General features: G+C 42.4%; 1 protein-coding gene across 7 annotated transcripts; it reads right to left on the bottom strand.

Moving 5' to 3' along the window:
• Positions 1-131: 131 nt before the first annotated feature.
• Positions 132-26,648, bottom strand: pde9a (phosphodiesterase 9A). 7 transcript variants are annotated; one of them, XM_039600258.1, is made up of 16 exons: positions 26,619-26,648; positions 26,138-26,192; positions 23,934-24,004; positions 14,147-14,231; positions 13,555-13,615; positions 13,048-13,122; positions 12,585-12,671; positions 12,209-12,313; positions 11,327-11,409; positions 10,636-10,792; positions 9,885-9,998; positions 9,330-9,434; positions 8,954-9,082; positions 764-859; positions 597-658; positions 132-515 (listed from the first exon to the last, which is right to left on the bottom strand). In XM_039600258.1, exons 2-15 carry the CDS (start codon positions 26,161-26,163, stop codon positions 611-613), a joined length of 1,242 nt encoding a protein of 413 aa, XP_039456192.1. In that variant the 5' UTR covers positions 26,164-26,192; positions 26,619-26,648; the 3' UTR covers positions 132-515; positions 597-610. The 7 variants fall into 7 exon arrangements, with proteins under 7 accessions (XP_039456192.1, XP_039456196.1, XP_039456191.1 ...); XM_039600262.1 differs by having other exon boundaries at positions 26,126-26,192; positions 26,619-26,635; XM_039600257.1 differs by having other exon boundaries at positions 26,580-26,633.
• Between the last annotated feature and the right edge of the window lie 1,268 nt (positions 26,649-27,916).

Genomic DNA, 27,916 nt, shown 5'->3' with positions numbered 1-27,916 from the left:
TCACTGCATATCGGATTCACTTTTGGCTTCTCCCTCTCTCCTTGTCTCTCTATGGCCTCCTGTTTTCCTCTTCTGAGACAATAATTCGATTGGCTGTTTGTTTGAAAATGAAATAAACAGTCCAGACAGAATCTTGCTATTAAGATTATACTTTAAATTTTTGTATGAAAGAGCAAAAGCCAATAAAAATCTGTACATCTGTAAAAACAAACAAAAAACAAACACAATACAAGAATTATATCTAAATATTGTTCACTGAAGTCATCTGTGCTCTTTGAATGCTGGCATTCGACTAAACCCACTCAATTCAGAGTCCCTCTGGTCCTCACGTCCTGTAGCAGCTTAAAAAGCTGCTCTTAAACATCGTCCATCATCTTCCTGTGCACGCTGGAAACTACAACACCCTTTATGCTGCTCCATGTGAGGAGTGGACAGGGCGATGGAAGGTCTTACAGCTCCCAGTGGAACAACACGTCTCACTATTCCACTGTACTTGTGCTCTGTGCTCACTGGTCCTGAAACATATGGATCACAAAGAAAGCAGTTCATACATAGTCTGACTGAAACCTTACAGCAAACACTTGTTTGGTTCCTACCTTCTCAGAACTTTTCACTTCTCACCATCCATTGTTAAATTCTCACTTTTCTTTTTCTGCACCTGAAGGAAACACACTTCCTCAGTTACAAAGTACAATCAGGACCAATCGGACAAATTAAATGCAGACGCAGTCAAAAATACACACACTTGTAAAAATCATCCAACCTCTTTCATGGCATCATCAATCTGTTTGAGCTCTTCGTACCGGTCTCTTGACTCTCTGAGTGGCTGTACCATCACCTCCTCAATCTGTGGGAACAGCTAACAGATGCACACACACACATACAGTCAGTATTAAAGCTGCAAACGCCTCATTATTTTGTGTTTATATAACTCTAAAAGTCAAAATGTGTGAAGTCAAGAGACAGTGTAACAGTGTAAAACAATAAGCAGTCCATTTAGATCCGTAGCATAGACAGGTTTACTCTTGTAAAATGCAACATTCTGGAATTTTATCAGGAACTTCCTGGTTAGAATTTAAAATTATTACAAGGCAAAAGAACTGACAGTTTATACATTATCCTCCATTTCACCATTATTGCTGATGCGTCACTGCTAAAGCACAATTTTACAGTAACAGTTGAGGTGGAGCTAGTTTGAACTGCTTTATATACTCGTTCTTATAGGTGATCAAATAGTTCTTCACCATCACCAACAAAATGTATTTTGGCTAATCTCCCTTTAAGGCCATCTGCTACTGGACCTCTGCACCACTTCCTGTTCTCCCATTCTTGCACACTTACACAGAGAGCAAATGTTAACTTCTCTGACTGTGAAGGGTATAAAGGATACATTTACATGATGACTGAAACTAGCACCACTGACGAACAATTCCTCGATTCTGTCGTAGCGTAATTTGGAGTTTGAAAGCGACAGAGACGCAGTGTTTAGAGAAAATGCGTCTGTTATTGATCATTGATCAGTGGTCATAACAATTTGCATATTTATGATTAAGAAACTGACCTCACCAGTGGTGCTAGTTTCCGACATTATGCTACTTTGACTGAAGAAGTCACTTGGATGAGTGATGAAATGTTTCTCCCAGTGAAAACGCTACGTCCAGATGAAGAGAATCAACTTTTTGGGATGATTTAGCATACATCAAGACACTTCTCTGATTAGTGTTATTGGAGTTGGGTCTCCACTTACAATTCAGAGACCAAATATCAGTTTAAGTAAAAGACATTATAGTGTCTGAGGGAAATGTCGTTTGTTGTTTGAACAAGAGCTTTGGTCACAATGCACTCACTTTATCCAAGAAATTTTAGTGTAACATCTGAGGAAGAACATACAGCACATACAGAACATCTGGGAAGTATTTACAGCACTTCACTTATTCAACATTTTTTCATGTCATGTCACTTCAAAATTTTAGACACAATCTTGTACTCAGAGTTTGTTTCTGTGCTGCCATGATTAGTGCCTGTGCTGTCTTTCAGTGCAGCTTTGGTAGGATTTCTCGATGTCAGTCACTTCTTCCATCTGTCAATGGTCATACTGTGGAGCGGCCTGTCCTTCCATGATGGTTCCTCTCTTTGCTCCTTTTCTTTCTTGGGTTTCTTGAGGTATTCACTAAAGACACGTCAGTTGTTTCCATCTTCCTGATGTACTTCTGGATGTTCGTTGTCTCATCTTGGACGGCCTCCTTCCTTTTGCTTAGCATACATTGCCGTCTATCTCCACATTTGGCCAGCTTATTATCCCAGCAGGGTATCTGATCACCGGCAGGGCGTAGGTGTTGATTGCTCAGATCTTGTTTTTCCCATTCAGCTGACTCTTCAGGACTTGCCTCACCCTCTGCAGGTATTTGGTGGTTGCGGCTTTCCTAGCGACCTCTTGTATATATAAAGGAGGTGGCTGAAGATTGCTCCATTCTGTAGCTGGTATCTGTCGCCATTCTATTTGAATGAGAGGATTCAGGCTTATGCAGAGCAGAAGTGGGGAAAGAGCATCTCTTTGGTAAATCCCACACTTCATGGCAACTTGTGCAGTTGGCTTTAAGTCTGACCTTAAGTTAGCCATTTCATGTGTGTGTGACTTTCTTGGACATTATGATTACTGGATCCCGTTTAGGGATGCTGCTGTGGTCTGCTCTTAGATCCACTAGCCACTAAGAATTGTTATTTGTTGCATCCTTCTTCCTTGTGCCCTTGCAGTATTGCTCTATCTCCATCTCCAGTATTCCCTCTGTGTGGCCTCTAGTCTCCTTCTCCATGGAGGATAATGCTCCTTCTTCATCTTGTAGCCAAGCATCTATCTTGCCATGGTGTTGCCAAAGCACTTGCTCACAGGAGATCATATCATTGTTGGGGTTTTCTCAGTTTTCTTTGTATTATCGTAGGGCTTGACCTTACAATATAAAGCACCTTAAGGTGACTGTTTTTGTGATTTCGCGCCTACCTCCGCACCTGTACCCACTCCATGGGTGGGAGTGGCTGGTGCCCCATTCCTGTTCCCTGGAGGAGGGCAGCTGAGCAACCTCCAGTTCCACCACCTGCTCAGCTCAACCTTGTGGATAGCGCGCCAGAGGGACCTGCGCAGCTGGGCAGCATGCCGGATAGACCTGTGAAGCCAGAGCTGGGGGTCAGCACGAGGGAGGGACCTGCCCAGCCGAAGGTCAGAGCGTGGGAGGGATCTGCCCTGGCCAAGTCAGGGGTCTGCGCGCCAGTGGGACCTGCCTCACTGCCACCAAAGGTTAGCACGCTGTGTGGTACTGTGCAGCAGCCGCCTGTCAAGCCGTCTGTGAGCCTCGGCTCATATCCACGCCTCATGGAGGCATGGAAACATTCCCAAAGTGTGCAGCTTTGCTCTCAGGTCCAAAACATGTTGAATTTCATTCTTAGCTGGGCTTGGATCTGCTGCCTTCCTGTTGAACAGTAACTCAAAGGGAGAAAATCCCATGGATGCCTGGGGAACCTCTCGCACTGAAAACAACAGAGGATCTATCCAGCGATCCCAGTTGTGTTCATCCTTGTGAATGAACTTACGAATCATGGACCTTAAAGTCCTATTCAGTCGCTCCACCAACCCGTCAGTCTGTGGGTGGTAGACGCTGATCCGAACAATTTGAATGCCCAGTCATTTGTACCGTTCTTTTAGTGTGCGAGACAGGTTGTAAATGCATCCCCACACACTGCTCCAATAGATTCTTAAACCCCGGCCAATCTGTCCCCAGAACTGCAGCCTTTACTCTATGTGTTTTGCCCCGAAACTTTATCTGCAGCGCCACTAGGGGATATTTGTGCATGTCCCCATGCACACACCTAACCTCCACCCACTCTGCATCCAACAATGCCTATGAAGCCCGTTTCCACCAAAGCTTGGCATATATCCCCTGGGCACCTTATTGGAACTCTGTGTGTCCCTCCAGGACCAGAGGAGGGTGTTGGAGCCCCTGCGACGCTAAACACCTGCTCCATGTCTATCAGTGGACACACTCCCACCACAGGTGACCCGGTCGCCCATATCTCCAACACCCCTGCCTTGGCATCAGTGCCGGGGAGAAAGGGGTTAATGGGCTGTAGCCACCTTGCCGCTGAGTCATGTGGCCTCCGCTGTCGTGTAGCCCGACGCGAAAGTTCAATCCTCCACTGCAATCTGGCTTCTCCTGAACCACTGGCAATGTTCTTCCGCAGAGAGGCCTGTCCAGTCAAAGACATCCCTGGAGGTATCCGCAAAGCTCCCCTGGTGGTAGGCTCAGAGCCACTGTCTGAGCCTCCCCCGACAGGCGCCCACTCACCACAGGCACTTCTGCCACACCATATGAACCCCCTGAACTGAAGTATGGGTCACTGGTTTCCTGATCCTCCTAAAGTCCACAATCATTTCTTTGGTCTTTGTCACTGCAAATGATTCCACCACACCACATGACAAAGGAGTCCACCACAGGCGTGTACTCCATCGCACCAAACCCACTGATGCATCCATCCACCACATCAGAAACTTTTGTAGATGGCAGGTCTCTGTGCAGTGACTGAAGTCCATGGTGTAGAGGGTAAACAGGATAATGGGGGAGGGCGGTCCCTTGTGGTGGTCCCATGTGAACTGTGAAAACCTGGCCAGAAGGTGCATCACATCAGCTGCAGGACTGTTTTGAAAACACGGACTGGAGCGTGTTTGAACATCAGGACCTCGAAGAGCACACAACATCAGTGCTCTCATATATTAACTTCTGTGTCAACAGTGTCACTGTGGACAAACGTCTCCGGGTGTATTCCAACCAGAAACCCTGGATGACTAAAGAGGTCCAGGTCCTGCTGAAGCAACGTGGACGCCGCTTTTAGATCCGGTGATGGTGTGCAGTACAGTGCAGCCAGATCTGAGTTGAAAAGAGGCATCAGAGAAGCCAAGGCAGCGTACAAGAGAAGGATCAAGACCACTTCAGCACCAACAACTCACGACAGGTATGGCAAGGAGTTCAGCACTTAACCAACTACAAACCTTGCAATACCACATTGACTGAGGGCAATGCGGAGCTTGCGGAGGAGCTGAACCACTTCTTCGCACGCTTTGAGGTGAAGGGACCAGAGGCAGCAGCAGCAAAAACATCGGACAGCAGCAGCAGCCCAAGCCTCAGTGCAGGAATATGAGGTGAGGCGCACACTGAGGGCAGTGAATCCCAGGAAGGCCGCCGGACCAGATGGGGTAACCGCAAAGGTCCTAAAAGAGTGTGCAGACCAGCTGGCTGGGGTCTTCACTAAGATCTTCAACACTTCACTGTCCCAGTCCTGCATCCCGCCGTGCCTAAAGTCAGCCACAATTGTCCCACTGCCAAAGCGTACTAACATTAGCAGCCTCAACGACTACCGACCAGCTGCTCTAACACCTGTTATAATGAAGTGCTTTGAGAAAATGGTCCGACGTCACATCATGTCCTGCCTGCCACCCACACTGACCCACTCCAGTTCGCATACAGAGCTAACAGATCAACTGAAGATGCCATTGCTACAACGCCCACACCACCATCTCTCACCTGGAAGTGCAGGGCCGTTACGCCAGGCTGCTCTTTGTTGACGTTAGCTCTGCTTTCAATACGATACTCCCGGACAGACTAATAGTTAAACTGCTGGAAATTGGACTTCCTTCTACCACCTGCCGCTGGATCAGAGACTTCCTGTCAGACCGTGTACAGAGAGTTAGAGTGGGGCCTCATCTTTCCTCAGCCCTCAGCCTCAACACCGGCTCTCCACAAGGCTGTGTACTGAGTCCCCTACTGTACACTCTGTACACACATGACTGTGTTAGTTCCCACCCAGACAACACAGTCATCAAGTTTGCAGATGATACCACCGTGGTGGGGCTCATCTCAGGGGAGATGAGACGGCGACAGAGCTGAAGTTCAGAGGCTGTCAGATTGGTGTGTAGATAACAACCTGGACCTCAATACCACCAAGACAAAAGAGCTGGTAGTTGACTTCAGAAGGAGGAAGTCTGAGCTGCAGCCTGTCAGCATCAACGGGAGTGCGTGGAAAGGGTCTCCAGTTTCAAGTTTCTGGGTGTGCACATAGACACAGACCTCCAGTGGAGCTCTAACACCTCTGCAGTCTTAAAGAAGGCCCAACAGCGTCTCCACTTTCTGAGAATCCTCAGAAAAATGGACCTGAAGAAGGAGCTGCTGACCATCTTCACCGCTGCTCCATTGAAAGTGTGCTGACATATTGCATCGGTGTATGGTTCTCCAGCTGCACCACAGCACACAGAAAGGCACTCCAGAGGGTCATCAATATGGCCCAAAAATCATTGGACATCCTCCTCCCTCCCTGAAGGACCTGTACAGCACTCGCTGTCTCAAGAGGGCACGCAGCATCCCACGGGACTGTACACACCCAGGACATCGGGTGTTTAAGCTGCTGCCGTCTGGCAGGAGGTTCAGGCTGCTGAGGTCCCGAACAAACAGACTCAAGGACAGCTTTTACAACAGGGCAATAGCCCTAATCAATGCAAATAGCTGACCTGATTGGCTACCTGCCTGGACTTTTTTAGGGGAGGTAACAATGTTTAAAACAATAACAATAATAATATTTATATTTAACAAGGTGCAATAATAACAGTGTGCAATACACATAACACTTCTTCTTCTTTTTATTTCTAAGTTAATATACTGTGTTGTGTTGTTTGTGTTGCGTTGTGATGTGTCATATCGTGTCGTGTTGTGTTATATGTAGTGCCGACGTGGGACAGTTTTTCCAATTTCATTGTACTACTGTACTATGTATGACTGTGCAATGACAATAAAGAATTATCTTATCTTATCTTATCTTATGTGGTGCCCCGGTGTTGCTGATCAACTTGTCAAACATATTGTGGTCTTTCTGCCAGGTAATCTATAATCCCGGACATGAGAGAGGCATCGCCGTCAGCTTATCACCCAGGAGGGTCGGTCTGATGATGTTGAATGCACTGGAAAAGTACGAAAAAAAAAAAAGAGCCTCACAGTGCTCACCCGCTGTTCCAGATGGCATAGACATGATTGAGCAGGTAATTTCGTTCTGAACTCCTAGGCGGGGTTGGCAAACAAAATGAAGGGGGTCCAGATGTGGCCTCGTTCAGCTCTGACCTGAACGAGGATCAGTCCAGGGTCTGCACGATGTCTGAAATGAATGCCACAGGTCTGTAATCCTGGGGGGCACTGGGGCGTGGCATCTTTGGTACAGGAGCAAGCAATGACATCTTCCACAGCACTGGAATCCTCTGCAGACTCAGGCTCATCGTGAACAGTTTATAAAAGACTCCACAAAGCTGGACAGGAGGTAGACCATCTCCTATAGGTTGTCACATCAACTTATGAAATTGACAGAAAGTTTGCTGTTTCTCCCACGGCAGTCTCGAGAGTATAGATTAAATTCCAGGGCACAGACAGTTACTCTCTGAGAGCTGGGCAGTGCAACACAAGGTCCTTAGCTCCTAATCAGGATTTGCTTGTGGAAGGAAGAACAGGCTGAGCATTGCCAGTGCTGTGAATGTCTCTGAGCAAACAATCACAGACTTCATGAGGTAAGGTCCGATGTCCTCTACCAGTCTGCATGACTGGTTTGGTGGTAGGTCAGTGAAGATCAACGAATTGATACCATTGACTGCCCCTGACCTAAATCCAACAGAACACCTCTGGGACATTATGCTTCGAGTCATCTGAAACATCTTTCTTCCTTTTAGCAGTTAACATTCTCCAGCAGGAATAAAAGCTTCATTTCTGCAAAGGAATCATTCAGCCAAATCTTCTCAGGTCTATTGTCATCACTTCCAAATGAACCTGCTAAACTTGCAGAATTGTTTGTAAAAGTTCAGGATACTATTTCCACAAATGATTTTATTGTACAACAACAGTGTCATGCAGTGAATATATGAATATATGTGCCAGCTACTGAAATATTTCTGCCTCAGGCTGTACAGTTTAAATATGTCAGTTATTGTGTCTCTGTGGTATTATAATGCAAAAAAAATGAAATGATAAAAAAGGAATAATATACAGAGGAATAAACATGGTAGACCTTCACATATATTTGTTGTATCTCTGTTTGCTACATTCTTAAAATCAGCAGGGTAATCCTGAAAATTTGGGAATTCAAAGTAGATAACCGTCTCACTTCAGATGTAATATGAAAGTAGGTAGCCTAAAGCAGCAGCTAGTTTCCTTTTAACTTCAACCTTTTACTCAATATGAAGAATTATAAAGGAGGGCAAGCCACTTAAAGGGACCAAGTGTCACGGTCCGGGGTCGGTTCGACCCAGCATTTTGAGTTCCTTATGTTTTGGTTTTGAATGATTGTTCTTTATGTTTTCTCTGGTGCATTGTTGATTTTTATTATGGATCGGTGTTTCAGTTATTCTGGTATGTTTCTGCATTATGACTTAGGTTCGGGTTGTATTTTGTTATTATTGCCGGTGTGGTGCAGCGTCAAGTCTGCCTCTGTCTAGTCCATGTCTTAAGTGTGTTCTGTTTCCTGTTTTACTTTGAAGGTTCATGTCCCTGTCTGATGTCAGTGTTCCAGCTTTGCTCTCCCTGTCTCGTTAGGTCTTATTCCTCCCAGCTGTGTTCTCCTTCTGTCTCTAATTCCTTGATGACTCCCTCTGTGTATTTAGCCCTGTGTTTTCCTGTGCTCACTGTCGCGTCGTCCCTCAAGCTGTGTGTTTCCTTGTGTGCCTCCCGTCAAATGTAAGTTTATATTTCCCAGTTTAGTTTTGTATGCTTTCCCCTGCCAGCAATAAAGCTGAGTTTTGAGTTCATCCTTCGAGTCTGAGTGTCTGCACCTTGGGTCCTACTCCTGCCTGCCACACAGCGTTTCATGACACCAAGGACCCACTCCTATGTTGCACCTCTCTTCTTTTGTCTGTCCCTGACTGTCACCGTCCACTCACCTTCATCACAGTCTCAAACATGGGGAGGAGCACGAATTTGATGAAGCCAGTCTGGGCTGTTGACTTGGTGACCTTTTCTCTGTCCATGAACGGAGCCACAGGAAGTCCCTCAGCCTTCTCTCTGTCACTCTGAGCAGCACAAACACATATCAGAATTTTCCATAAGCAGCTCACTCTTTCTCATTTACTTATTCTTTTTGGCCTCCTACTAAAGTAAATGAAGGCAGACTTCAAGTGACTACAGGTGTCTCATTGTTACTGATTAACCCTTAGTATATAGGACCACAGCTAACCAAAACTTTCCGTGTCCAAATAAAACAGACTTTGGAATGCTGCCTGCTTGTATCAAAATGCTCCCTGATTCTGCTATACCTACCTGCATGAAGTACTCCTCCAGCAGGCAATCGACCCAAGGCTCAGCCACCTCCATGGGCCGCACTTCATTGGAAATGTCACAACATTTGATAAGTACCATCTTCAGCTGCAGACAACACAGGGTCAGAGGGTCAAGGCTACCATGAATGCTGATGTAGTTAAATACATTGTTGTTTTTAGTTCTGGTTCACATGAATATATTTTCTGTTTGCAAATTTTCGGTAATCGTTTCCATTGGACAGGCTGGGGAACAAAGTGACTAATCTTCTCTCTCTCTCTCTTCCAGTTTGTGCAGCAAAGCTCATAGTCCCTCTTTTTTCCTGAGTTCTGCATGATATGAGCAGAAACTACCAATAAACACATTAAGCAGCAAAGTGAAGCTTTATTTTCATTTTACTCTCTGTCCTTGCAAGACTAAAACCTATTTACTAACTGTCCAGTTTTCCACATTAATCTTTACTTCACGTGTTATAATTTATGTATTTGTTGGTTCAGATTAGCTGATCCTAACTGTAGGTGTGACAGCACCAAGATTTATTTGTAAATGTGTCCTTACGCAGGCAACATGCTCCTTATTTGTGTAGTCAAAGTTGTCAACTTTCTGCTTGAAGGTCTTTAGGATCTCACTGTGCCGTGCCATGTCTGTGGCCAGGATCAATGTGATAGTTTCCTGATAAACAAGACAAAGGAAATAAATCATCAGTATAGAGACGCAGAGAACTTTCTGTAGATGTAGTTTAAGGTAGATTGGTGTGAAATAGTCCTTATTAGTCATTCAAGTGTAATTTTGAAACAGTTGGGTGTAAAATGTGAATTAAAACATAATGCAATGATTTGTAAATGTCATATTAGCACAATCTAACATTCACGCATATTCATAGATGCATCAGAGAGAAACTGGGGTTAGTATTTTGCCCGAGGATATTTGGTATGCAGACTGGAGCAGCCAGGATTCAAACCACCACCCTTCTTATTAGCATATGACCTGCACTACCTCCTGAGCTACAGCCACCCCAACCACTAGGGGACAGCCACAATGTCCATAGCACTGAGAAGCAGGTACAAGGATGGCTGAAGAACACTGAAAGATGTGGACTACATGGGGGTTTAAGGCCAACATGGCCAACAAGGACTTCATCAGCGTTAACCAAAAAGTGTAATAGTGCAGATGTTTTTAATGGCAGTATAAAACACCTGTCAAATATTTCGTGCAGGGTCTCATCAAATAATTATATTATTATTTTTGCCACTGTAATGTATTTATTAACCCAAACAATACGTCTGTTTCTGCAGCTGCACATAAGTACCTGTCGTATCTGTTTAAATGCCTCAGGGTCAAAGTTGAAGAATATGTTGCAGTCAGGCCGAGAGAAAATCTGGAAGGCCACAGCACAGTGGTGGTTCTCCAGAGGAGAAATGTCATTGTAGCGAAGTGCCATCTCCGTTCTAGCATTGATCTGATACCTGCGAGAAGAGTGAATTATGACAGAGAGGATCAATCAGAGGAGTGAGAGGCACAGGGACAAACGAGAGATGACAGGAGGAGAGAGACTGACGACTGAGTTAGTAGAAAACTGAAAACACAAAGAACTTCCTGTTTTAGTTTGAAAGGTAATTTTCTCATGTTCTGTGTCTCATTCCCTTCTCAGCTCTCTATCAGTGTGTAGACTTGTCTTTCACAAATTGTTTGTACACATACCTGTTATTCTTTTTTCATCCTCTATCCTGTTACCTCAACTATTTGTGCTATTTTGATGTATTTTTTATATTCTTATCTCTTTGACTTCTCTCAGTTTAATACTGCACCTCTGTTTGTCCTACTGAATTTATCTTTTGTTTGTGTAACCTGCATGACTCCAGTGTCTGCATCTATTTGCTCTATATGAACAAGAATAGAATGGGCAAAACAGAAGAAATGGAAATGGGACATTTATGAAAGCAGGGACAGATGACACAGAGAAGCACCATCTATTGCTGCATTTCTGTGTTTTTTCTTACATGTTATTGAATCCGGGGTGATCGAGGTCGTGACACACAGCAGCTGTCATGAGAGCCAGAATATCCATCTGAGTAAACTTCTCCTAAAAAACAATACACACATTGGTTTTATTAAAAAGACCCAAATACAGGACTCTGAAAGCAGAAAGTAAAACAACAAAAAGCTTTATTACTGAGGAAAAAGGAGTAAATAATCCAAAAGTAAAATTCTTAAGAGCAAGGGAGGGCTGAGACAAATATCTATCTATCTATCTATCTATAGATAGATAGATAGATATAGTTAGGGCTGGATTATGTGACCCCTCCATTAGTTACACTGCAACAGGTCTAAGCTGCTGGGTCTATTTATAAACCACTCTGTGTTTACATAATAATTATTCATCTCTGGCTTCCACAGCGTGCCTGAGCCTGGGTCTGAGCCTGGGTCTGAGCCTGGGTCTGAGCCTGGGTCTGAGCCTGGGTCTGCTGCAGGTTTCTTAATGTTAAACAGGAGTTTTTCCTTCCCCTGTCAGCAAAGCTCTTGCTCAAAGGGACTCATATGATTGTTGGGGTTTTCTCCGTTTTCTCTGTATTGCTGTAGGTTCTGTACCTTACAATATAGAGCGTGTTGAGGCAACTTTTGCTGTGATTTGGCGCTATATAAAAAAAAAATGTAACTGAACTGAACTGAATTAGATAATTGGAATATAACCATAATACCATAACAAAAGGACAACATGTCGAGAATACAGAATACAAAGCTAGAAAACAAACATAAACAAAATCAGAGAACCCCTAAATATCCCCCAACTCTAAATCCTGGGTCAACGACTCGAGGGCCATGACGGTTACATAGCTGCTGGAAGAAAACTCATGTGGTAAAGTCTCTGAGAATCACATTACCTGAAGGCTGCAGAGGCAGATCATGCTGTACATCATCTGGGTGACACAGAAACAGTGGCGGAAGTTGTGGTAGGGGTTATTCCTGTAGTTGTCCTGGATACACAGCTGCAGTGAGAGAGAAAGCAACAGTTTCATCACAGAAATTCTCTAAACATAAATATTAGCCTCAGGAAATGATTTCTTTATTTTCTGTTCAGGTAAAGTTTATTTAATAAGGTGGTTATCATGGTACATATGTTCCAGACAAAACAAGAGTAGGGCGGCTGAGACACCAACTGTCATGTTTAATAATCATGCTTTATATTGGACGGGAAAAAGAGTTAGTGTATTACTAAAAGGGAAACAACTGTTAGTGCAATGGGGGTCCAGGTCTCACCAGCCATCTCTTCAGTGTGATGGGATTTATATTGAAGTCTCTGACCAAGCCCAGGTCATGGTACATATGTTCCAGACAGCTCAGCATCTGGAGAACAAAGGAAGTTGTTAGTGCAGAGTACAAGATGTTATTGTTGGTCTGCTTCTTCTTATAATTTCAACACATGTTACTAACCTTTAAACCAATTCAAACCATAATTTGAATTAAAGAAAGATTTATTAAACTGCTCGTCCTGAGTAAGGCACAGTTCTGTGGACTTCTCTTTAAGTCATAATGTCCATCTACTTTCTTACTTTAGGCCAAGACTCAAAAACAAGTACTAACTAGTTAACAATCAGAAAATTGTTAGAACCACAGTCATTGGCTGATCATTTACAACATCATCATTAGTTGATAAATGTGTAATAGTTAACAGTAATTAACCTGTACTTGATAAATAAAAGAATCCAAGTATTATTCTCACCTCACTGGGCTCCCACTGCCAAGCATCAAATGTAGGCAATCTAAGAGCTTCCATTGTCTCCTTGGACAGATGGTACTTGACACACACACAAAGGACAACAGGACACACAGCGAGTCACAAAGAGAAGAAGAAAGCAGAGACACATAATGTGGGTGATGTGGGTTCACTGCCTCCACAGCCAGACGTCAAAGGTGGGCTTTTCGGGGCGTCTTAGGTCTGCTGTGACAGCATGCACTGCAGCTGATTTGCAGTTAACCCAGTTCACCTCTGTCTGGCTTGGGGAGCATGTGGATCATAAATACGATCCACACTTATTATACTCTTTACACATTAAAACTAAGAGACATCAATTTCATCCTGATCAGTGTTAATAAAAGTGGCCAATCTCTGAAAATCTGAAAAACACATTAAATTTTATCTTGACACATTTTGTCTCAGTTTGTGGATTTGTGATTTGAGCATTGTGGAGGTGTGACATGTAAACATAAAATGGAGTAAAAGTCTTACTGTGGGGTACGAGGGGATGGCTCTGCAAGGACTCAGCTTCTTGTTGTCATCCAGAAAATTACTGAAAAAAACCCCATCACAACAGTTTATTTTTGTAATATTAATCATATAACAAAAGACCATTTTATTAGCATAACCTTCACCATATACATGATCTACTTTTAAACTCCTAATTATTTCTGTTAGTGTTGCTGCTCCATGACATTAAGTCAGAGGGAGAGCTCAGGTTGAGCAAATTGGATGCAAAGTTAAAGAGGCAAGTTTGGATGGTTTGTCCTGACGGAGGACAAGGAGATGATTGGTGTGACCGTGGAGGATGCTAGGGATCGGGTGGGAAGGAGGAAAATGATCCACTGTGTCGACCTCTGAAGAAAGCAGCTAAAAGAAGAAGTGTTGCTGCTACATGTACTACTTTTAAGGTTAAATTAGCTAAACAAGTTATTCATGAACAGTGGTTGACTGATTTTATAATGACTGATTAATTGTTTTTAATTGTTCCAATAGTGCATTAACTAACACCATCCCTGGCCTTATCACACTAATACTAATATATTATCTTAAAAGAGCAGAGAATTCATTGTGTTGCTGTTACCTGTTGTTTCTGGACACAATCTCCTCACGGAGCTTCTTGATGTCGTTGCGACATTTCTCAATCTCCATCACCTTCATCCCCTCCACTGCAGACAGAGTTATTCGTTAAAACCATGTCAGACCTCTGTAAGGTTAGCATTTTCAACGTATTGTGTACAACACTTAATTTCAGTGACAATTCTTGCTGACTGAAGGATTGCAGCAGCATGCTCGATCTATGGTATAGTTTACACTGACCTTTATTCATATGAAGGCGCACGGCCAAAGGAAGAGCATTTCTGAAATAACTATATCACTCTATTTATAACAAAGAGACAGAGCACTGGCAGAGGATGCACTCTCACATCTTTCATGGAGAAATCATGAGGTGTGTTTTGCCAAAGTGTGATGTTGAGAGGTCATCACAGTCAGGATTTAATGAGGTTTGAACAGCTGTGTTTAAAGCCAAACTTCATGGTGTGCTCTTGGTGTCCGACCTGCCGGGTTGTTCTTAGGCTAGAACTGTTTCCTGCTGCTGTTGCATCAAAAACTGGCAAAAACCTTGAACATGATTACATCACTAAGATGCCCTCACAATGCAGAAATTGTGCATCACAGAATTAGTGAGCTTCATTAGCTGCTCTGAATAACTACTTTAGCTTTCTTTGCAATACAACAGAAAAAAATATGTTTCTCTCACTTTGATCTTGGATTCGGAAAACAGACACAGTCTTTACTTTTAAACTTTTTAAGTTTCAAATTTAGTTTTTTTTTGACAAAGCTTACAAGCTTACTGGATCACACAATCCTAAACCATGTTCTAGTTATGCTTTTATGTTTTTTTGCATGCTATGCTAATAATTAATGTGGAACTCGTACCTTAATATAAAGTGTTACCACACAGTTAATAAAACAGGTGTGATAACTACACTTCCTGATTCACTACTATTTTATATGTTTGTTGTACTTAAATGTTTAGATTATCAAACAAATGTAAATATTAAAGATAAAGACAAATAAACACAAAATGCATGTTTGTTATGGGGAGGGTGGGGGATCCAAACCTACATGACCCAGTTTATTCTGTAATTACAGCCTTGCTTGAATCATTGCAAAACAATGACAGATTAAATGTTCCTGCTGGTAATTACTTTAACAATAAACTCCTGATAGCACTAAGTCCTTTATTATAAAAGATAAAAGAATAATCAGAAAAGTAAAACTATCACAACATTTATTGATCATATTGTATAACTTTATGTTGCCTGCCAAGACGCCGTCAGACACGCTGGTAAAAAGTCTAGCAGCACGGGGAGCGAGTCGGCAGCCTCAGAAGAACAAAGTTCCCGCTTGCACTTAATAAAATGGTAGAAGCTTGGGAACTAATAAAAAGGGGAGGAAATGGCATTGGTGCATGACCTTACACTGGATGTTGTGTAAGTATAAAATGACAGCACATACTTTTATACTCTGAACAGGTCAATGTTCAGTAAACTCTAATGATCTCACAAAGTTAACCGCCTCCTAAGGTGGGTTAGCAGACCACACACACAGTGGGGCATCAACTTATCTAATCACAGTATCATTAACTGTAGAGGAGCACAACTTTAGACAAAATGCATTGAAGGTGCTCGGTTACCTGTACGCTAATGTGCATGAATCAGGCTGAGCATTACTAATCTAATGGTAAGTTCTTTTCTATAGTCTTACACCCCTATTGCAGAAAGCCGAATTTCAGAAAATCTAATTCCAAAATTTGACACAACACCATGATCTCATGAATCTCCATACAGGTAGAGGTTCATGTCATGGCTTATCTTTTCATCTCCAACCTGTTTTTAGCCACAGAATTCCAGAGAACTGCTGAAAAACAATCTATTAAGGGGGAAAAAAGAATAATAATAATAATAATACCTTTATTTATAAAGCGCTTTCAAACAAAGTGCTGTACAACTATTTAAAACTAAAAAGATAAGTAAAATAAAGCGATACATAGCAATACAGGTAAAAGACACAATACAAGTTAAAAACAGTAAAAATTTAAAACTAAAAGCAATAGAATTAAGACATGTAAGATAGGGTGAACAAATGTGTCTTCAGCTTAGTTTTAAAACCTCCACAGAGCATGCCTGCCGAATATCTTGAGGGAGGTTGTTCCACAGAAACGGGCACGAAAAGAAAAAGCACGCTCTCCAATTGTCTTTTTCTGGCTCTAGGAACCTTTAGAAGGCCAGAGTCCTGAGATCGGAGAGCACGGGATGGAACATAAAGATGTAAAAGGTCGGAGAGGTATGAAGGTGCCAATCCATTTAAAGTCTTGTAGGTGAGCAGCAGGACCTTAAAATCTGCTCGAGCCTGACAAGGTAGCCAATGCAGAGAGTTCAGTACAGGGCTAATGTGCTCAAATTTCCCAGTTCTTGTTAAAATGCGAGCAGCTGCATTTTTCACCATCTGTAAACCTCTAAAACTTTTCTTTGGTAGCCCAGAAAGAAGAGTGTTACAATAATCAATACGTGAAGACACAAATGCTTGGATAAGAACCTCTGCAGTGTCGCTTGACAAAACTTGTCTGATTCTGGCTATGTTCCTCAAATGATAAAAGGCGGTCTTTGTTATCTCTTTTACATGAGACTCGAAAGAGAGCACCATGTCGAACCACATGCCCAAGTTTTTTACCTTGTCCCTGCAATTTATAACACTGTCATCAATTCTCAAGATGAAATTTTGGGACAAGTGCTGAAATTTGTGTGGCCCAATGACCATCAACTCTGTCTTATCAGTATTTAGGAGCAAGAAATTATCCGAAAACCAGCCCTTAATTGCAGATAGACAAGATTCTAGTTTAGAAACTTCAGCACAATTTCCAATGGTTAAAGGAACATAAAGCTGCAGGTCATCAGCGTAACAATGAAAGGTTACATTAAAAGAATGTAAAAGAACACCAAGAGGCAGCAGGTACATAGAAAACAACAACGGTCCAAGTACAGAGCCTTGAGGGACCCCGTGCCTCACTGCACAGGTCTCGGAGAGATCATTTTTAAAACTAACAGCCTGAGATCTCCCAGACAGGTAAGATCTCAGCCATGATAAAACATTTCCTGTAATTCCAATAAAATGTTCAAGCCTATCCATTAAAATACAGTGATCCACAGTGTCAAACGCAGCACTTAGATCCAGCAGTAATAAAACTGAAGTGCGATCGTTGTCTGCATTTACCAGCAGATCATTTATCACTTTTACTAAAGCTGTTTCTGTGGAGTGATTTGGTCTAAAAGCAGACTGAAATGGTTCAAACAGATTGCTTGTTGACAGATGCTCAGTGAGCTGCTTAAAACCACTTTTTCAAAGACTTTAGATAAAAAAGACAGATGTGAGATGGGTCTATAGTTTGCGACCATGTCAACATCCTGTCACGTCCCCATGTCAACATCCAGTCAACATGTGTTTTGTTCTTGTGCTCTCTCTCCGTCTTTTCAAGATCGGCCCACACTCATCATCACACCAGCTGATTTAAAACATTAAGATGGAACCCACACTACTCGTCGCTGGAATGAGTCGATTTAAAAGAAACAGAGTGGGATGTTGAAAGAGCAGAGTGGGTCCTTCCCCCTGCGGACCCCTTCCCCGAGCACCTTGTATATATATAATCACAGTGACACCACTGTATATCAGCCCAGGCTGGTAGAGGATCCAGGCTTTTTCAAAGAACAGCTGTTAAAACATCAGGGAAGCAATGAAGTATTTTTACAACCTTAGCCCAGGCTGGTAGGATCCAAAGAACAGGAGTAATCGAACAACCTTAGTTAATCCAGTCAGAGAATACAGTTTATCAGCTCCAGCAGGCAAAGCAGCCGAGTAGTCTAATGAACAGCCTGAGGGGGGAGTAATCTGATTCCTAAGTGTTTCAGCCCTGTCTCTGAAAAACGTAAGAAAGTCATGAACTGTCAAATTAGAACAGCAGAGAGTTGACTTACTCTCTGTAAGTTGCGACACTGTGTTGAATAAGAGTTTTGAGTTATGTTTATGACTCATGATGAGATTTGAGAAATAATTTGCTTTCGCTGTCGACATCGCTGATTGAAGAGAAGATAATGAGTCCTTCCAAGCCTGGAGAAATACTTCTAGTCTGAAAGATCTCCAGTGACGCTCTGCTTTCCTACAAAATCTTCTCAAGTTCAAGAGCTCCTCATTTAACTGAGGCATAGGGTTCCTTTTTTGACATTTTAACTTCTTTACGGGAGCAACAGAGTCCAGTAATTCAAGAAGTGTATTATTAAGGTTCGCAGTCAAGGTGTCCACACATAACTCCTTGGTAAAAATAGGGTCCAACACATCAGGTAGATGTAATTTAACCCAAGCAATGCTCTGGGGCTAATATAACGAGATGATCTGAGGGCAATTTTCCCTCTCATAAGCTGGAGATTTAGGGATTAAAATATCAAATAAAATTGCTGAGTGGTCTAAGATAGGTAAAACACAATTTTCAGTCATTGATACATTCAGTCCGTAACCCAAGACAAGGTCTAGGGTGTGGCCCTTATGTGTTGGGCCAGACACAAATTGTGTGAAGTTTAAGGAATCAATTACATTTAAGAAATCTTTGACCAGGGGTTTATCCTCACAACACAGATGAATATTAAAGTCCCCCACTATAAGAATCCTTTCATAGTGAGCGATAAAACATGTCAAGAAGTCTGAAAATTCCGAAATAAACAAGTCATTATATTTAGGTGGACGATAGATGACTATAATTAGAACCACGGGACAGCTTAAAGTCAGGAGTTGGGACTCAAATGAGGTAAAAACACCAGGACTTTGTATCTGTTTGTATTTAAAACAGTCTTTGATGACAGAGGCTACCCCGCCTCCCCTCCCAGACAACCTGGGGGAGCTAAAGAAGCTGGCATCGGAGGGGCAAAGTTCCAGCAAGGGTGCCACTTCACCAGCGCGCAGCCATGTCTCCGTTAGGAACATGACGTCCAGCTTATGAGTATCAAAAAAGTCCCGAAGAACATGAATTTTTATAAGAATGAAAAACTTATAAAAATTTGGTTGCACTCATAAACTAATAGTAATGATGTGTTTTTGCAGGAGGCTGTCAGTAACAAAGTGCCTAAATAAATAATTTCAAATTGTTTCTTTGCTGAATTGTCTTGAGAGAAATTCCCTTGAGAAACAGATGAGAGATGAGAAACTGCGAGTCTTGTGGAGTCATATTACTAACTTAAACTCGCTTCTGCTCAATATTAGTTTAGTAATGAAAATGTGAAATATGCGTAGTAAAAACACCAACATTTTATTATAATTTAATCAACATTCCCCAAAAGCGTTGTGAGAAACGTGTATATTTTTGCAACATTTCAAAGACTAATTTATAAACATGCTATTGTCATTTTGCTTGTAGTTTAATTACTTCATGTGCAGGTTTTCAGGGGTTTTTCTTGGTTAGTAAGAGAAATCTAGCCTTTTTTGAGCTTGGACATCAGTGTATTAAATTTGGTTTAGTATCTGAGGTAGAAATGCAAAGCATGTCACATGAACAATAACCGTAAGCCTTCTACATCTGAGAGCTCGGGAATATCCTTCATTCCTTCTCACAAAACCCTTGGACTTCTGCTCTTAGGTTCATGTTGTTTTTAGTATTTTGTCCAGGCCAGCCCTCCTGACAGCTGCCTCTGTCACCATGTTCTATCTCATGCCTCTACAAAAGTGCAACAAACTGTGATTCGGTGCTCTTGCCCAATTATTTTTTTCTTTGATTTACAGATGCCCTCTATGTTGCTATGGTTTGTCTGGAAAAGGGCACATTTTCAATTTTTTTTTCCTCTGAGCATATTAGAGGGGCAGAATCCATTAAACACTAAAAACTCCTAACACAGAATGGCCACAAAGCCAGTCTTGACTACTCCATCAATGGAGGTGTAAATCTCAGTAAAAAGTGCAGCCTTACTAGCAAATTTCCTGCTCCACATCAGTTAGTTTCCTATATTTCTCTCTGTGTTTAGCCTCATAATGGTGATTCAAATTATAATCATTAAACACAACAATCTGCTGTCCACAAACCAGACATGGGCTTCTAAATAAATAGAAGTCCATATCTGTTAAAAACTAGAGTACAAAATAATGAAGGTCAAAACACAGAAACCAAAAACGTTCACTCTTTAATGGAAACCAGTGAACTTGGAGGAACACACAAGGCACACGGCAAGAAGGAGGACGTGACAGAACAGAAGCAAACTGAGGGTATCAATACACAAGAGGAGATTAGGGCAGAGTGAAGACACCTGGGAACTACAGCTGAACTGAATCTAACTAATGAAACAAGGAGACAATAACTCACACGAGGACCTATCAAAATAAAACAGGAAGTAATAATCCCTGGCACCAGGACTAAGACATACTAACTTGACAGAACTAAACAGGGAACATGGAGGCGGGATGCTAACTAACCAGACAGACACTGGGACACAACAATGGAGACAGAAAGGGATACAATTGCAGAGACAAGACTAGGACGGGCTAGACAAAAACAGAAACTAAGATCATCTTCAGAAGAGCACAGAAAACAAAACTAAAAAGCTCTAGGGAACAATCTAAAGAAATAGATCATAAATCATCTCAAATCCTAAAAGGAACCAAATCATGAGTCCACAACATAAATTGAAAATTCTGGGACGAAGTCCTACGACGGTGGATACATGTATAGATTTATTAGGCTACGTCTCAGTGCAGGTCTTAATGCTCAAGTCATTCTTTTTGATCAAATCCGAGAGAAAAAGCCCTTGTTCACACTACACAGTGAATAAAAATATCACTTCTCCAGTGTGAACTTCATTCATAATGTAGACACATGCAAAAAAGAAGATGTCACACACAACGTAAGCATCAAGACCCAGAGCAAACAATATTGTTTGACTGATGGTCCTTAATATAAAGACATTCGGACTTTATGTTTCCAAATTTTTCCTCAACACTGGGTGTTGGAGTTATTTTGTTATTTACACATAATGTAGATAACCTAATAATGATCCAGGACCCTGTTTTAGAGGAGCGGTGCTGAAAAGGATAGTTGCAGGGATTTCAGTCAGAATCGAGGCAGAAAATACAGTCAGAAAAATAAAATGTTCACATTTCGTTGATTGTGGTCTTCCTGGGGAAAAAAACGGAAGTTTCACCGGATGGCAAGAAATCGTTCGCGATGGCCCTATCGGGCGCACCTGCGCTGATAATAACATGTCAGTCTTAAGTCAGTGTCAACAGAGACGGATTTCCTGCGACAAGACCGTTCAATGTTTGTTGCCTGGTTTAAAACATCGGATATGTATCGGATTCATACCACATACGAAAGTGACCCAGGCATCGGCCTTTGAAAATATCGATTTGTGTCCGTTCACACTGTCATACAAAAGATCAGGCAGGCAGTGGTCGCATAGGGTCAGAACAGGAAAAATCTGTGGGGATGCGGCAACGCCTGCAGTGTGAACGTAGGGCTCTAAGGCAAGAAACTGTCTCAGTGGATGATTGACTGAGAGAAGTCATTCTTTAGGAATGGAAACATCGAGAAAAAAAAGGTCTTCCTTAGGGCGTGAAGTGAATCCCAAAAATATTCACTTCATAATGTAACCCATTCATAATGTCAACACCCAAAGAGTAAGTGTTACAGCCGGTGAAACCGGTGGACATCAGTTATGGTTTGCGGGTAATATCTCAGTGGGTGTTGGATTAGCTTTAGGTTGTCAGCCATGGCAGGCCAAAGCTCAGTGGTGTCAGGTCCTTCATCTTCCATGAACTAAAGCATATTCTTGGCCCGTGATGTAAAATGACTTTGACATTCCTGTGCTAGAGTAACTGCCTGTCTCCTGGAATCCCCTCCATGCTGTTGAACCCTGTGCTGCGGAAGGGACCAACCAGTCCACATTTTCTGATAATGGCTACGGGGATTTTGATATGTGTTGAGGGGTGCCTGTGTGGCAGACATAAAAAAGCGTTTTGAAAGACACAGCAAACCTTCTGGTAATGTTTTGCTCTGTGATCCTGGAGGAGTTGGACTACCAGACTATACAGATGTCCAAGGTTTGCTCTGAAGTATTGCACTTGTCTTGTGCTGTGGTGATGTGTGTGTGTGTGTGTGTGTGTGTGTGTGTGTGTGTGTCGCGTGTGTGTGTGTGTGTGTGTGTGTGTGTGTGTTCAGTACAGTGACAGCTTGTTGAAAGAAGCTGGTCCTGGTTTGGATGGACGTGTAGCATGTCCAGGAGGGCTGCACTTTAAACAGGTGAGATGGAGGATGGGTGAAGTGTTAGAAGGTCACCAGCAGCTTGTGTGGTGTAGAGTAGAGCAGTGTAGAGGCTGTAGAGCCAAAGGCTCAACATACACCTTTGTGGGGAGTGCTCAGTAGAGGAAAGGTGTGGACTGAGTTTGTAAGGTTGGTAAAGATCCAAGAGCAAGTGAGAGCGGGGAATCCCAGTTCAGACAGTTTCCTGACCAGGATGTCAAAGCGTGAGAAGGTCTTTAGTTCTTCTGCATGGGTCTACAACTGTCTTGGTCTGCCCTCTAAAGTAGGTGATATGCTGGATGCCCTGCCACACCTGCTGAGAGGGCAAGAAGGTCCTCAGTTCAACTCCACCATCTGGCCGGGACCTTTCTCTGTGGAGTTGGCATGTTCTCCCCATTTTTGCATGGGTTTTCTCTGGGTACAGTCCAAAGACACGCAGGTTGTGGGATTAGGTTACCTGGTGATTCTTAATTACCCATAGGTGTGAATATGAGTGTGAATGGTTGTGTCTCTCTGTGTTAGCCCTGTTCAGGGTGTACCCTGCTTCTTGCACTATGGTAGCTGGAATAGGCTCCAGTTAGGCTCCAGTTAGGCTCCAGTTCCCATCCCAAGAAGCTGATCTCAGCTGATCTCAGTGTCCCATTCGTTTAACTTCATCTCTGTGTCTGAAGACGTCTTTGGAAATCAACCGGAACCACACTGGTTAAGACTGCCTCCCAGAAGAAACAACAAGCCAATCATCACCGTGTTCTTGGACCAACACATTCCCCAGGTCGAAAAGTCTGGTTATTCGCTAAACACATTCCTCTCCGCACTGAGTCAAGGGAACCGTCTCCCAGTTTCACTGGTTTCTTTGAAATCCAGTCAGTCCTAAACCCCGTCACATCCATCTCAAATTACCCAGAAATATGAAAATTTATAAGTCTTGCAATGTATCGAGGGTTAAACCAGTTTATTCCAGCCGTCTGTGCCCCTTGGCCGAGCCCCGCTCCTCCCGTCCAGGTCACTGACAGCCAGCCTGCCTACTCCGTGATGAGGTTAATGGATGTTTGGCCTGTCTCGTGGATTGGGAGGGGTATAGTCCAGAAGAGAGGTCCTGGGTGCCTCAGCGATTCAATTTCATTGATATAGCACCAAATGACAACGGTGCCGCAAGGCACTTTATACAGGGTGGGCCATTTATATGGATCCACCGTAATAACATGGGAATGGTTGGTGATATTAAAGTCCTGTTTGTGGCACATCAGTATATGTGAGGGGGGAAACTCCTCAAGATGGGTGGTGACCATGGTGGCCATTTAAAAGTCGGCCATCTTGGATACAACTTTTGTTTTTTCAATAGGAAGAGGGCCATGTGACACATCACACTTATTGGTAAGTTATTATTCTGTCATTCTGAGTTGGCTATAAGTCATGAGGACAGTGTTTATTAATCAAGCACTGTATTCCCTTTTCAAACGTGTCTTTCATATCCAAGTTTAACAGCGGATGTCAGAAGAGCGCAAATCTGACTGTAGAGTGGTGGGAACAAACTTACGCTCTACTCTCTTTTCCAACATTGTGAGATGGTTGGTGACCTCAGTCTTCAGCTCGTTGATTTTGAATGCCCTGCAGACACATGGAAGTAGGTGGGAGAGAGGAAATGGAGAAGTTGTTAATGAAAACGGAAAGACCAGCATCTGGAACTGCAGTGGACTCTAAACCGAACAATCAAAATCAAATCAACAGTTAACAGCCTCTAAAAATGTAACTAATTAAAGGTGAAAGTCTGTCACAATCCTGGGTCATTTGATCCAGTGCTTTGAGTTTTCATATATTTTGATGTTTATGTTTAAGTTCATGTAGTTATCTTTAGCTCATCTATTTTGCCTAGTTTGCCCAGTTCTAGTTTATTTTCTATTAGATTCCCCTTGTGTCTTCGCCCTTTGTGTTTATGTCTCTCGCGCCCTTCATGTGTTTCAGTAATGTCTTTGTCTCCCGTCTTCTCCTCTTGTTTACATGTTTTCCCTCGTGTCTCTTTCCATCCGTCATGTGTGTTTTTCTGCAGCCATCATGCTCGGTTTGTGCTTGGTTATGTCTATGTCTCATCTGTATTTATAATGTGCGTGTTCCTCGCAGTTCGTTATGTTAAGTCTGAGTGTCTTAGTCTGTCATATGTCATGTGTCCATGTTGTCTGCGTCCCGTTATGTTTCCTGTTTTATTTTGAAGAGGTCTGGTGTCCCATGTTCATTGTGTTTAGTTCTACTTCCCCTGTGGCGTCATTACGTTCATTCCAGTCAGCTGTTTCCTCATGCGTTTGCCCTGATCACCTCCTGTGTGTATTTAGTCTCTGAGTCTGCATTTATTCCTTGTCTGATTGTCTGCTGTCGTGCTATGCTCATGCCATGTTTTCCAGGATTTTCATGTAGTTATGCCAAGTCTTCACGGTTCAGGTTTTCATGTTCATATACACATTCAGCCTTAGTTCTCCCAGTTTAGTGTAGTGTTTAGTTTTGCTTCTGGCTCTTGTTTTGTACAGTTAAAACCAGCCTGTAATAAATGACTTGCTTTCAGTTAATATTAAATTTGTTTCCACGCTTTGTATTGTTTGCATTTGGGTCCCCTACTCTCCACTCCACACAGTCTGCTGACTGGGACAAAGTCTCCATTTTAACCTGAAATTACTGATTTACTGATTAATTTAAAATCCACTGTGGTGTCATAAAGACAAAAAATTGTGTCATGGTCCAAATACTGATACCTAACTGCACATTCCTGCACTGCTCTACTCCATATAGTTACTTCTAATGTCTACAGTAAGTATATCTTCAAAGATTAAGGTGCATCAAGATTAGGCATGAACTTGTATGACTGCTCCAAGCCACATAACTGACAGTTGATAAAGGAGCGAGGGAGCTCATGGAGAAGCTGGATGACCAATGTGCAGTTATGTTTACACATAGTTTTTGTCTTAGTAGGAGCAATAATATTTATACTCTTGTGAACTCGTTTACATTAATCTGTATCCGTTGTTTGTTTTTAGCCTGTGGCTGTTAATATGTATTTTAACTCTTTCAGGTGCCCGTCTTCATACCTCATCTGTCATAAGGAAGCACATGCAGAATGCTGCATAGATACATAAGCATATTATTGTATTAAAAATGTGACAGTAAGTCAAATAATGTTAAATATTCTTCTTCTAGTCATAAAACACAGCAGGTGCAAATTCACTGCACACAGCAAATTTATTTTCAGACATGAAGATCCTTTATTTCAGCTTCAGACTTTGACAAACCACCAAAGCTCTGCTCTACTTCAGAATTACAGCACTAACAACACTGCTTAAACGTTTCATTGGTTTGAAAATGACATGAGAGCAAAAGCAGTAAAATCTTCTGTGGAACAACAAGTGAAAGTTCAAAGAAACAGATACGGATGAAGAGATACGACAACAACACGAGATAACTAGCAGTAACATTAACAAGTTGCAGCTGTTAACATGAGCTGGGTTTATAGGCTCTTTGAATTAATACAAAGTAAAGAACAGTTACATGAAAGAAAAGCAGCAGCAGGCAACAAAACCACATCCTCATCATTCTATTTCAGAGATACAAGGTTTTCTGTTTTCTAGACAATGCTCTACAGAAACCCCCCCAAGGCAAGCTAAACAAGAACTATGAAAGACAGTGTTAGAACAGAGTGTAAAGAAACCAAATACAGTACATCAGACTGAGGACGTACACACTCACCTATCTGCTTACTTTGAAAACTGCTCTGCTGCTCGCATCAGTACATTCTGAAAGAGTTCCTCTTTATCTGAAGAGAGAGTAGGCATGGAGCTGTGTTACGTACTCCTACCCCCTCCCACCCTCAGCCCTCCCCACACACACACACACACACACACACACACACACACACACACACACACCGAGGGGTTCGTGTAAACAACTTCAGTCCACTCAGACAGAATATTTCATTGTGAGTACAAAATGCAGCTACAAGAGCTGTGCATGAATATTTAGGATAAATACACACTCTCTCTTTGCGTCATACAGGCATGAATACACAGAGATTATGTAAACCAGTCACAGAGGCCAAGCAACAAAAGGCAGAGGCAGAAAAGATAAATAAAATGGTCCTCTTCCCTTTGGCTTAGCTGTTGGTGACCAACATAGTGTTTGAAGACAACAGAGACTTACTGACAGCTTAATGTGTTAACGAGCCACTTCTGATTCCTCTTACCACACAGTGGGAACAAGCAGGATGTACAAACAGAGTCCTGTTCCTGGCTTAAAGCTCCAGCATTGTGGGCAAAGTTCAAATCCACAGGCCAATAAACTAAGCGCTACAAGTAATTGTAAAAAAGATCCACTCAGGTCAGTGCAGACAGGAGACTTGTTAACAGCATTGCTCTGTGTGCTTAGTTAAACTGTTTCAGCTGAAGTGACTGGAAAGACACCTCAGGTGGAACATGGTGGAGCATGCATGTTTGGATGAACCCAAACCAGTCTTTAGTATGTGTGAGGGAAAATTCAAACACACTGCTTCATCATAGTGTGGAGACAGTCACAGCTCGCGCCAGCTAGTCATTGGTTACAAAAGATATTAAATGAAAAGATCTCCTGTAACATTTCATCAGCATCTGATGAGCTCACATGTGTAAGCACAACAGTAGTTTATTCCAACAGTTTCAGATGTTGTGGGCTCAAGTCACACAAGAAAAGCAAAATTGACACTTTTTCCACTCGTCTGCTGTGGGACCTCTCCACAGCACGAAACACTCATCAGCTACAGCAGTAGAAACGTGACTTAGTGACCTATTAATTTTTTTTAAGTGCTACTAAAGTGGTTAGTTATTAACACAGGAATAACACACATGTGTGAGTCCATATTGTAGTGGTTTGCACATTTGCCTAACAAGCAAAGAGTCAGTGGTTTGATTCCAGCTGCAGGTGTTGTGTTAACTCTGCCAAACCACAACAAACAGCTGAAAGCATCTTTTAAAAAATCCGATATACAGGCAGAACGCACAAGTTTCAACAGCATAATGCACACTTTGAGTTGAAGCTGCTTTTTAACAGTGAAACCTTAGTTTTAAGTGTTTTTATTAGAAAGTTACACATCACTTTGATGTGCACATGAAACTGGATGTATTAGTACTAGACACCTTTTAGGTATCAGTAGCTCAAACAAAATTATGGTGTGAGAGGAGTTTGATGATGCTTTTGGTCGTCCTAGATGAGACTCTGGCAAACTGTTTGATGACTCAGAAGAGGAAAACAGTCACCATAAAGCCGAATACTGGAAGAAATGTTTTGAGGATTTCTCCTGAATCTCACTGACACGAATACCAGAGAGGACACAGAGTCTGGAGACCACGGCTCACCTATCACTAATTAATAAATTCTTGGGTTACTGCGCCTTGTGGGTGGATACTGTGGAACAGTGGATATTGAATATATGACAATTCACTTGGCACAAGTGCAGCTGGCACCTGCAAATGCAATGGCTGGATGACAGAAGGATTGGTCATGTGTGTA

This window comes from Oreochromis aureus, linkage group 16 (assembly GCF_013358895.1).
Source record: "Oreochromis aureus strain Israel breed Guangdong linkage group 16, ZZ_aureus, whole genome shotgun sequence".
Classification (NCBI taxonomy): Eukaryota; Metazoa; Chordata; class Actinopteri; order Cichliformes; family Cichlidae; genus Oreochromis; species Oreochromis aureus.
This window is presented reverse-complemented; position numbering and strand designations above follow the sequence as displayed.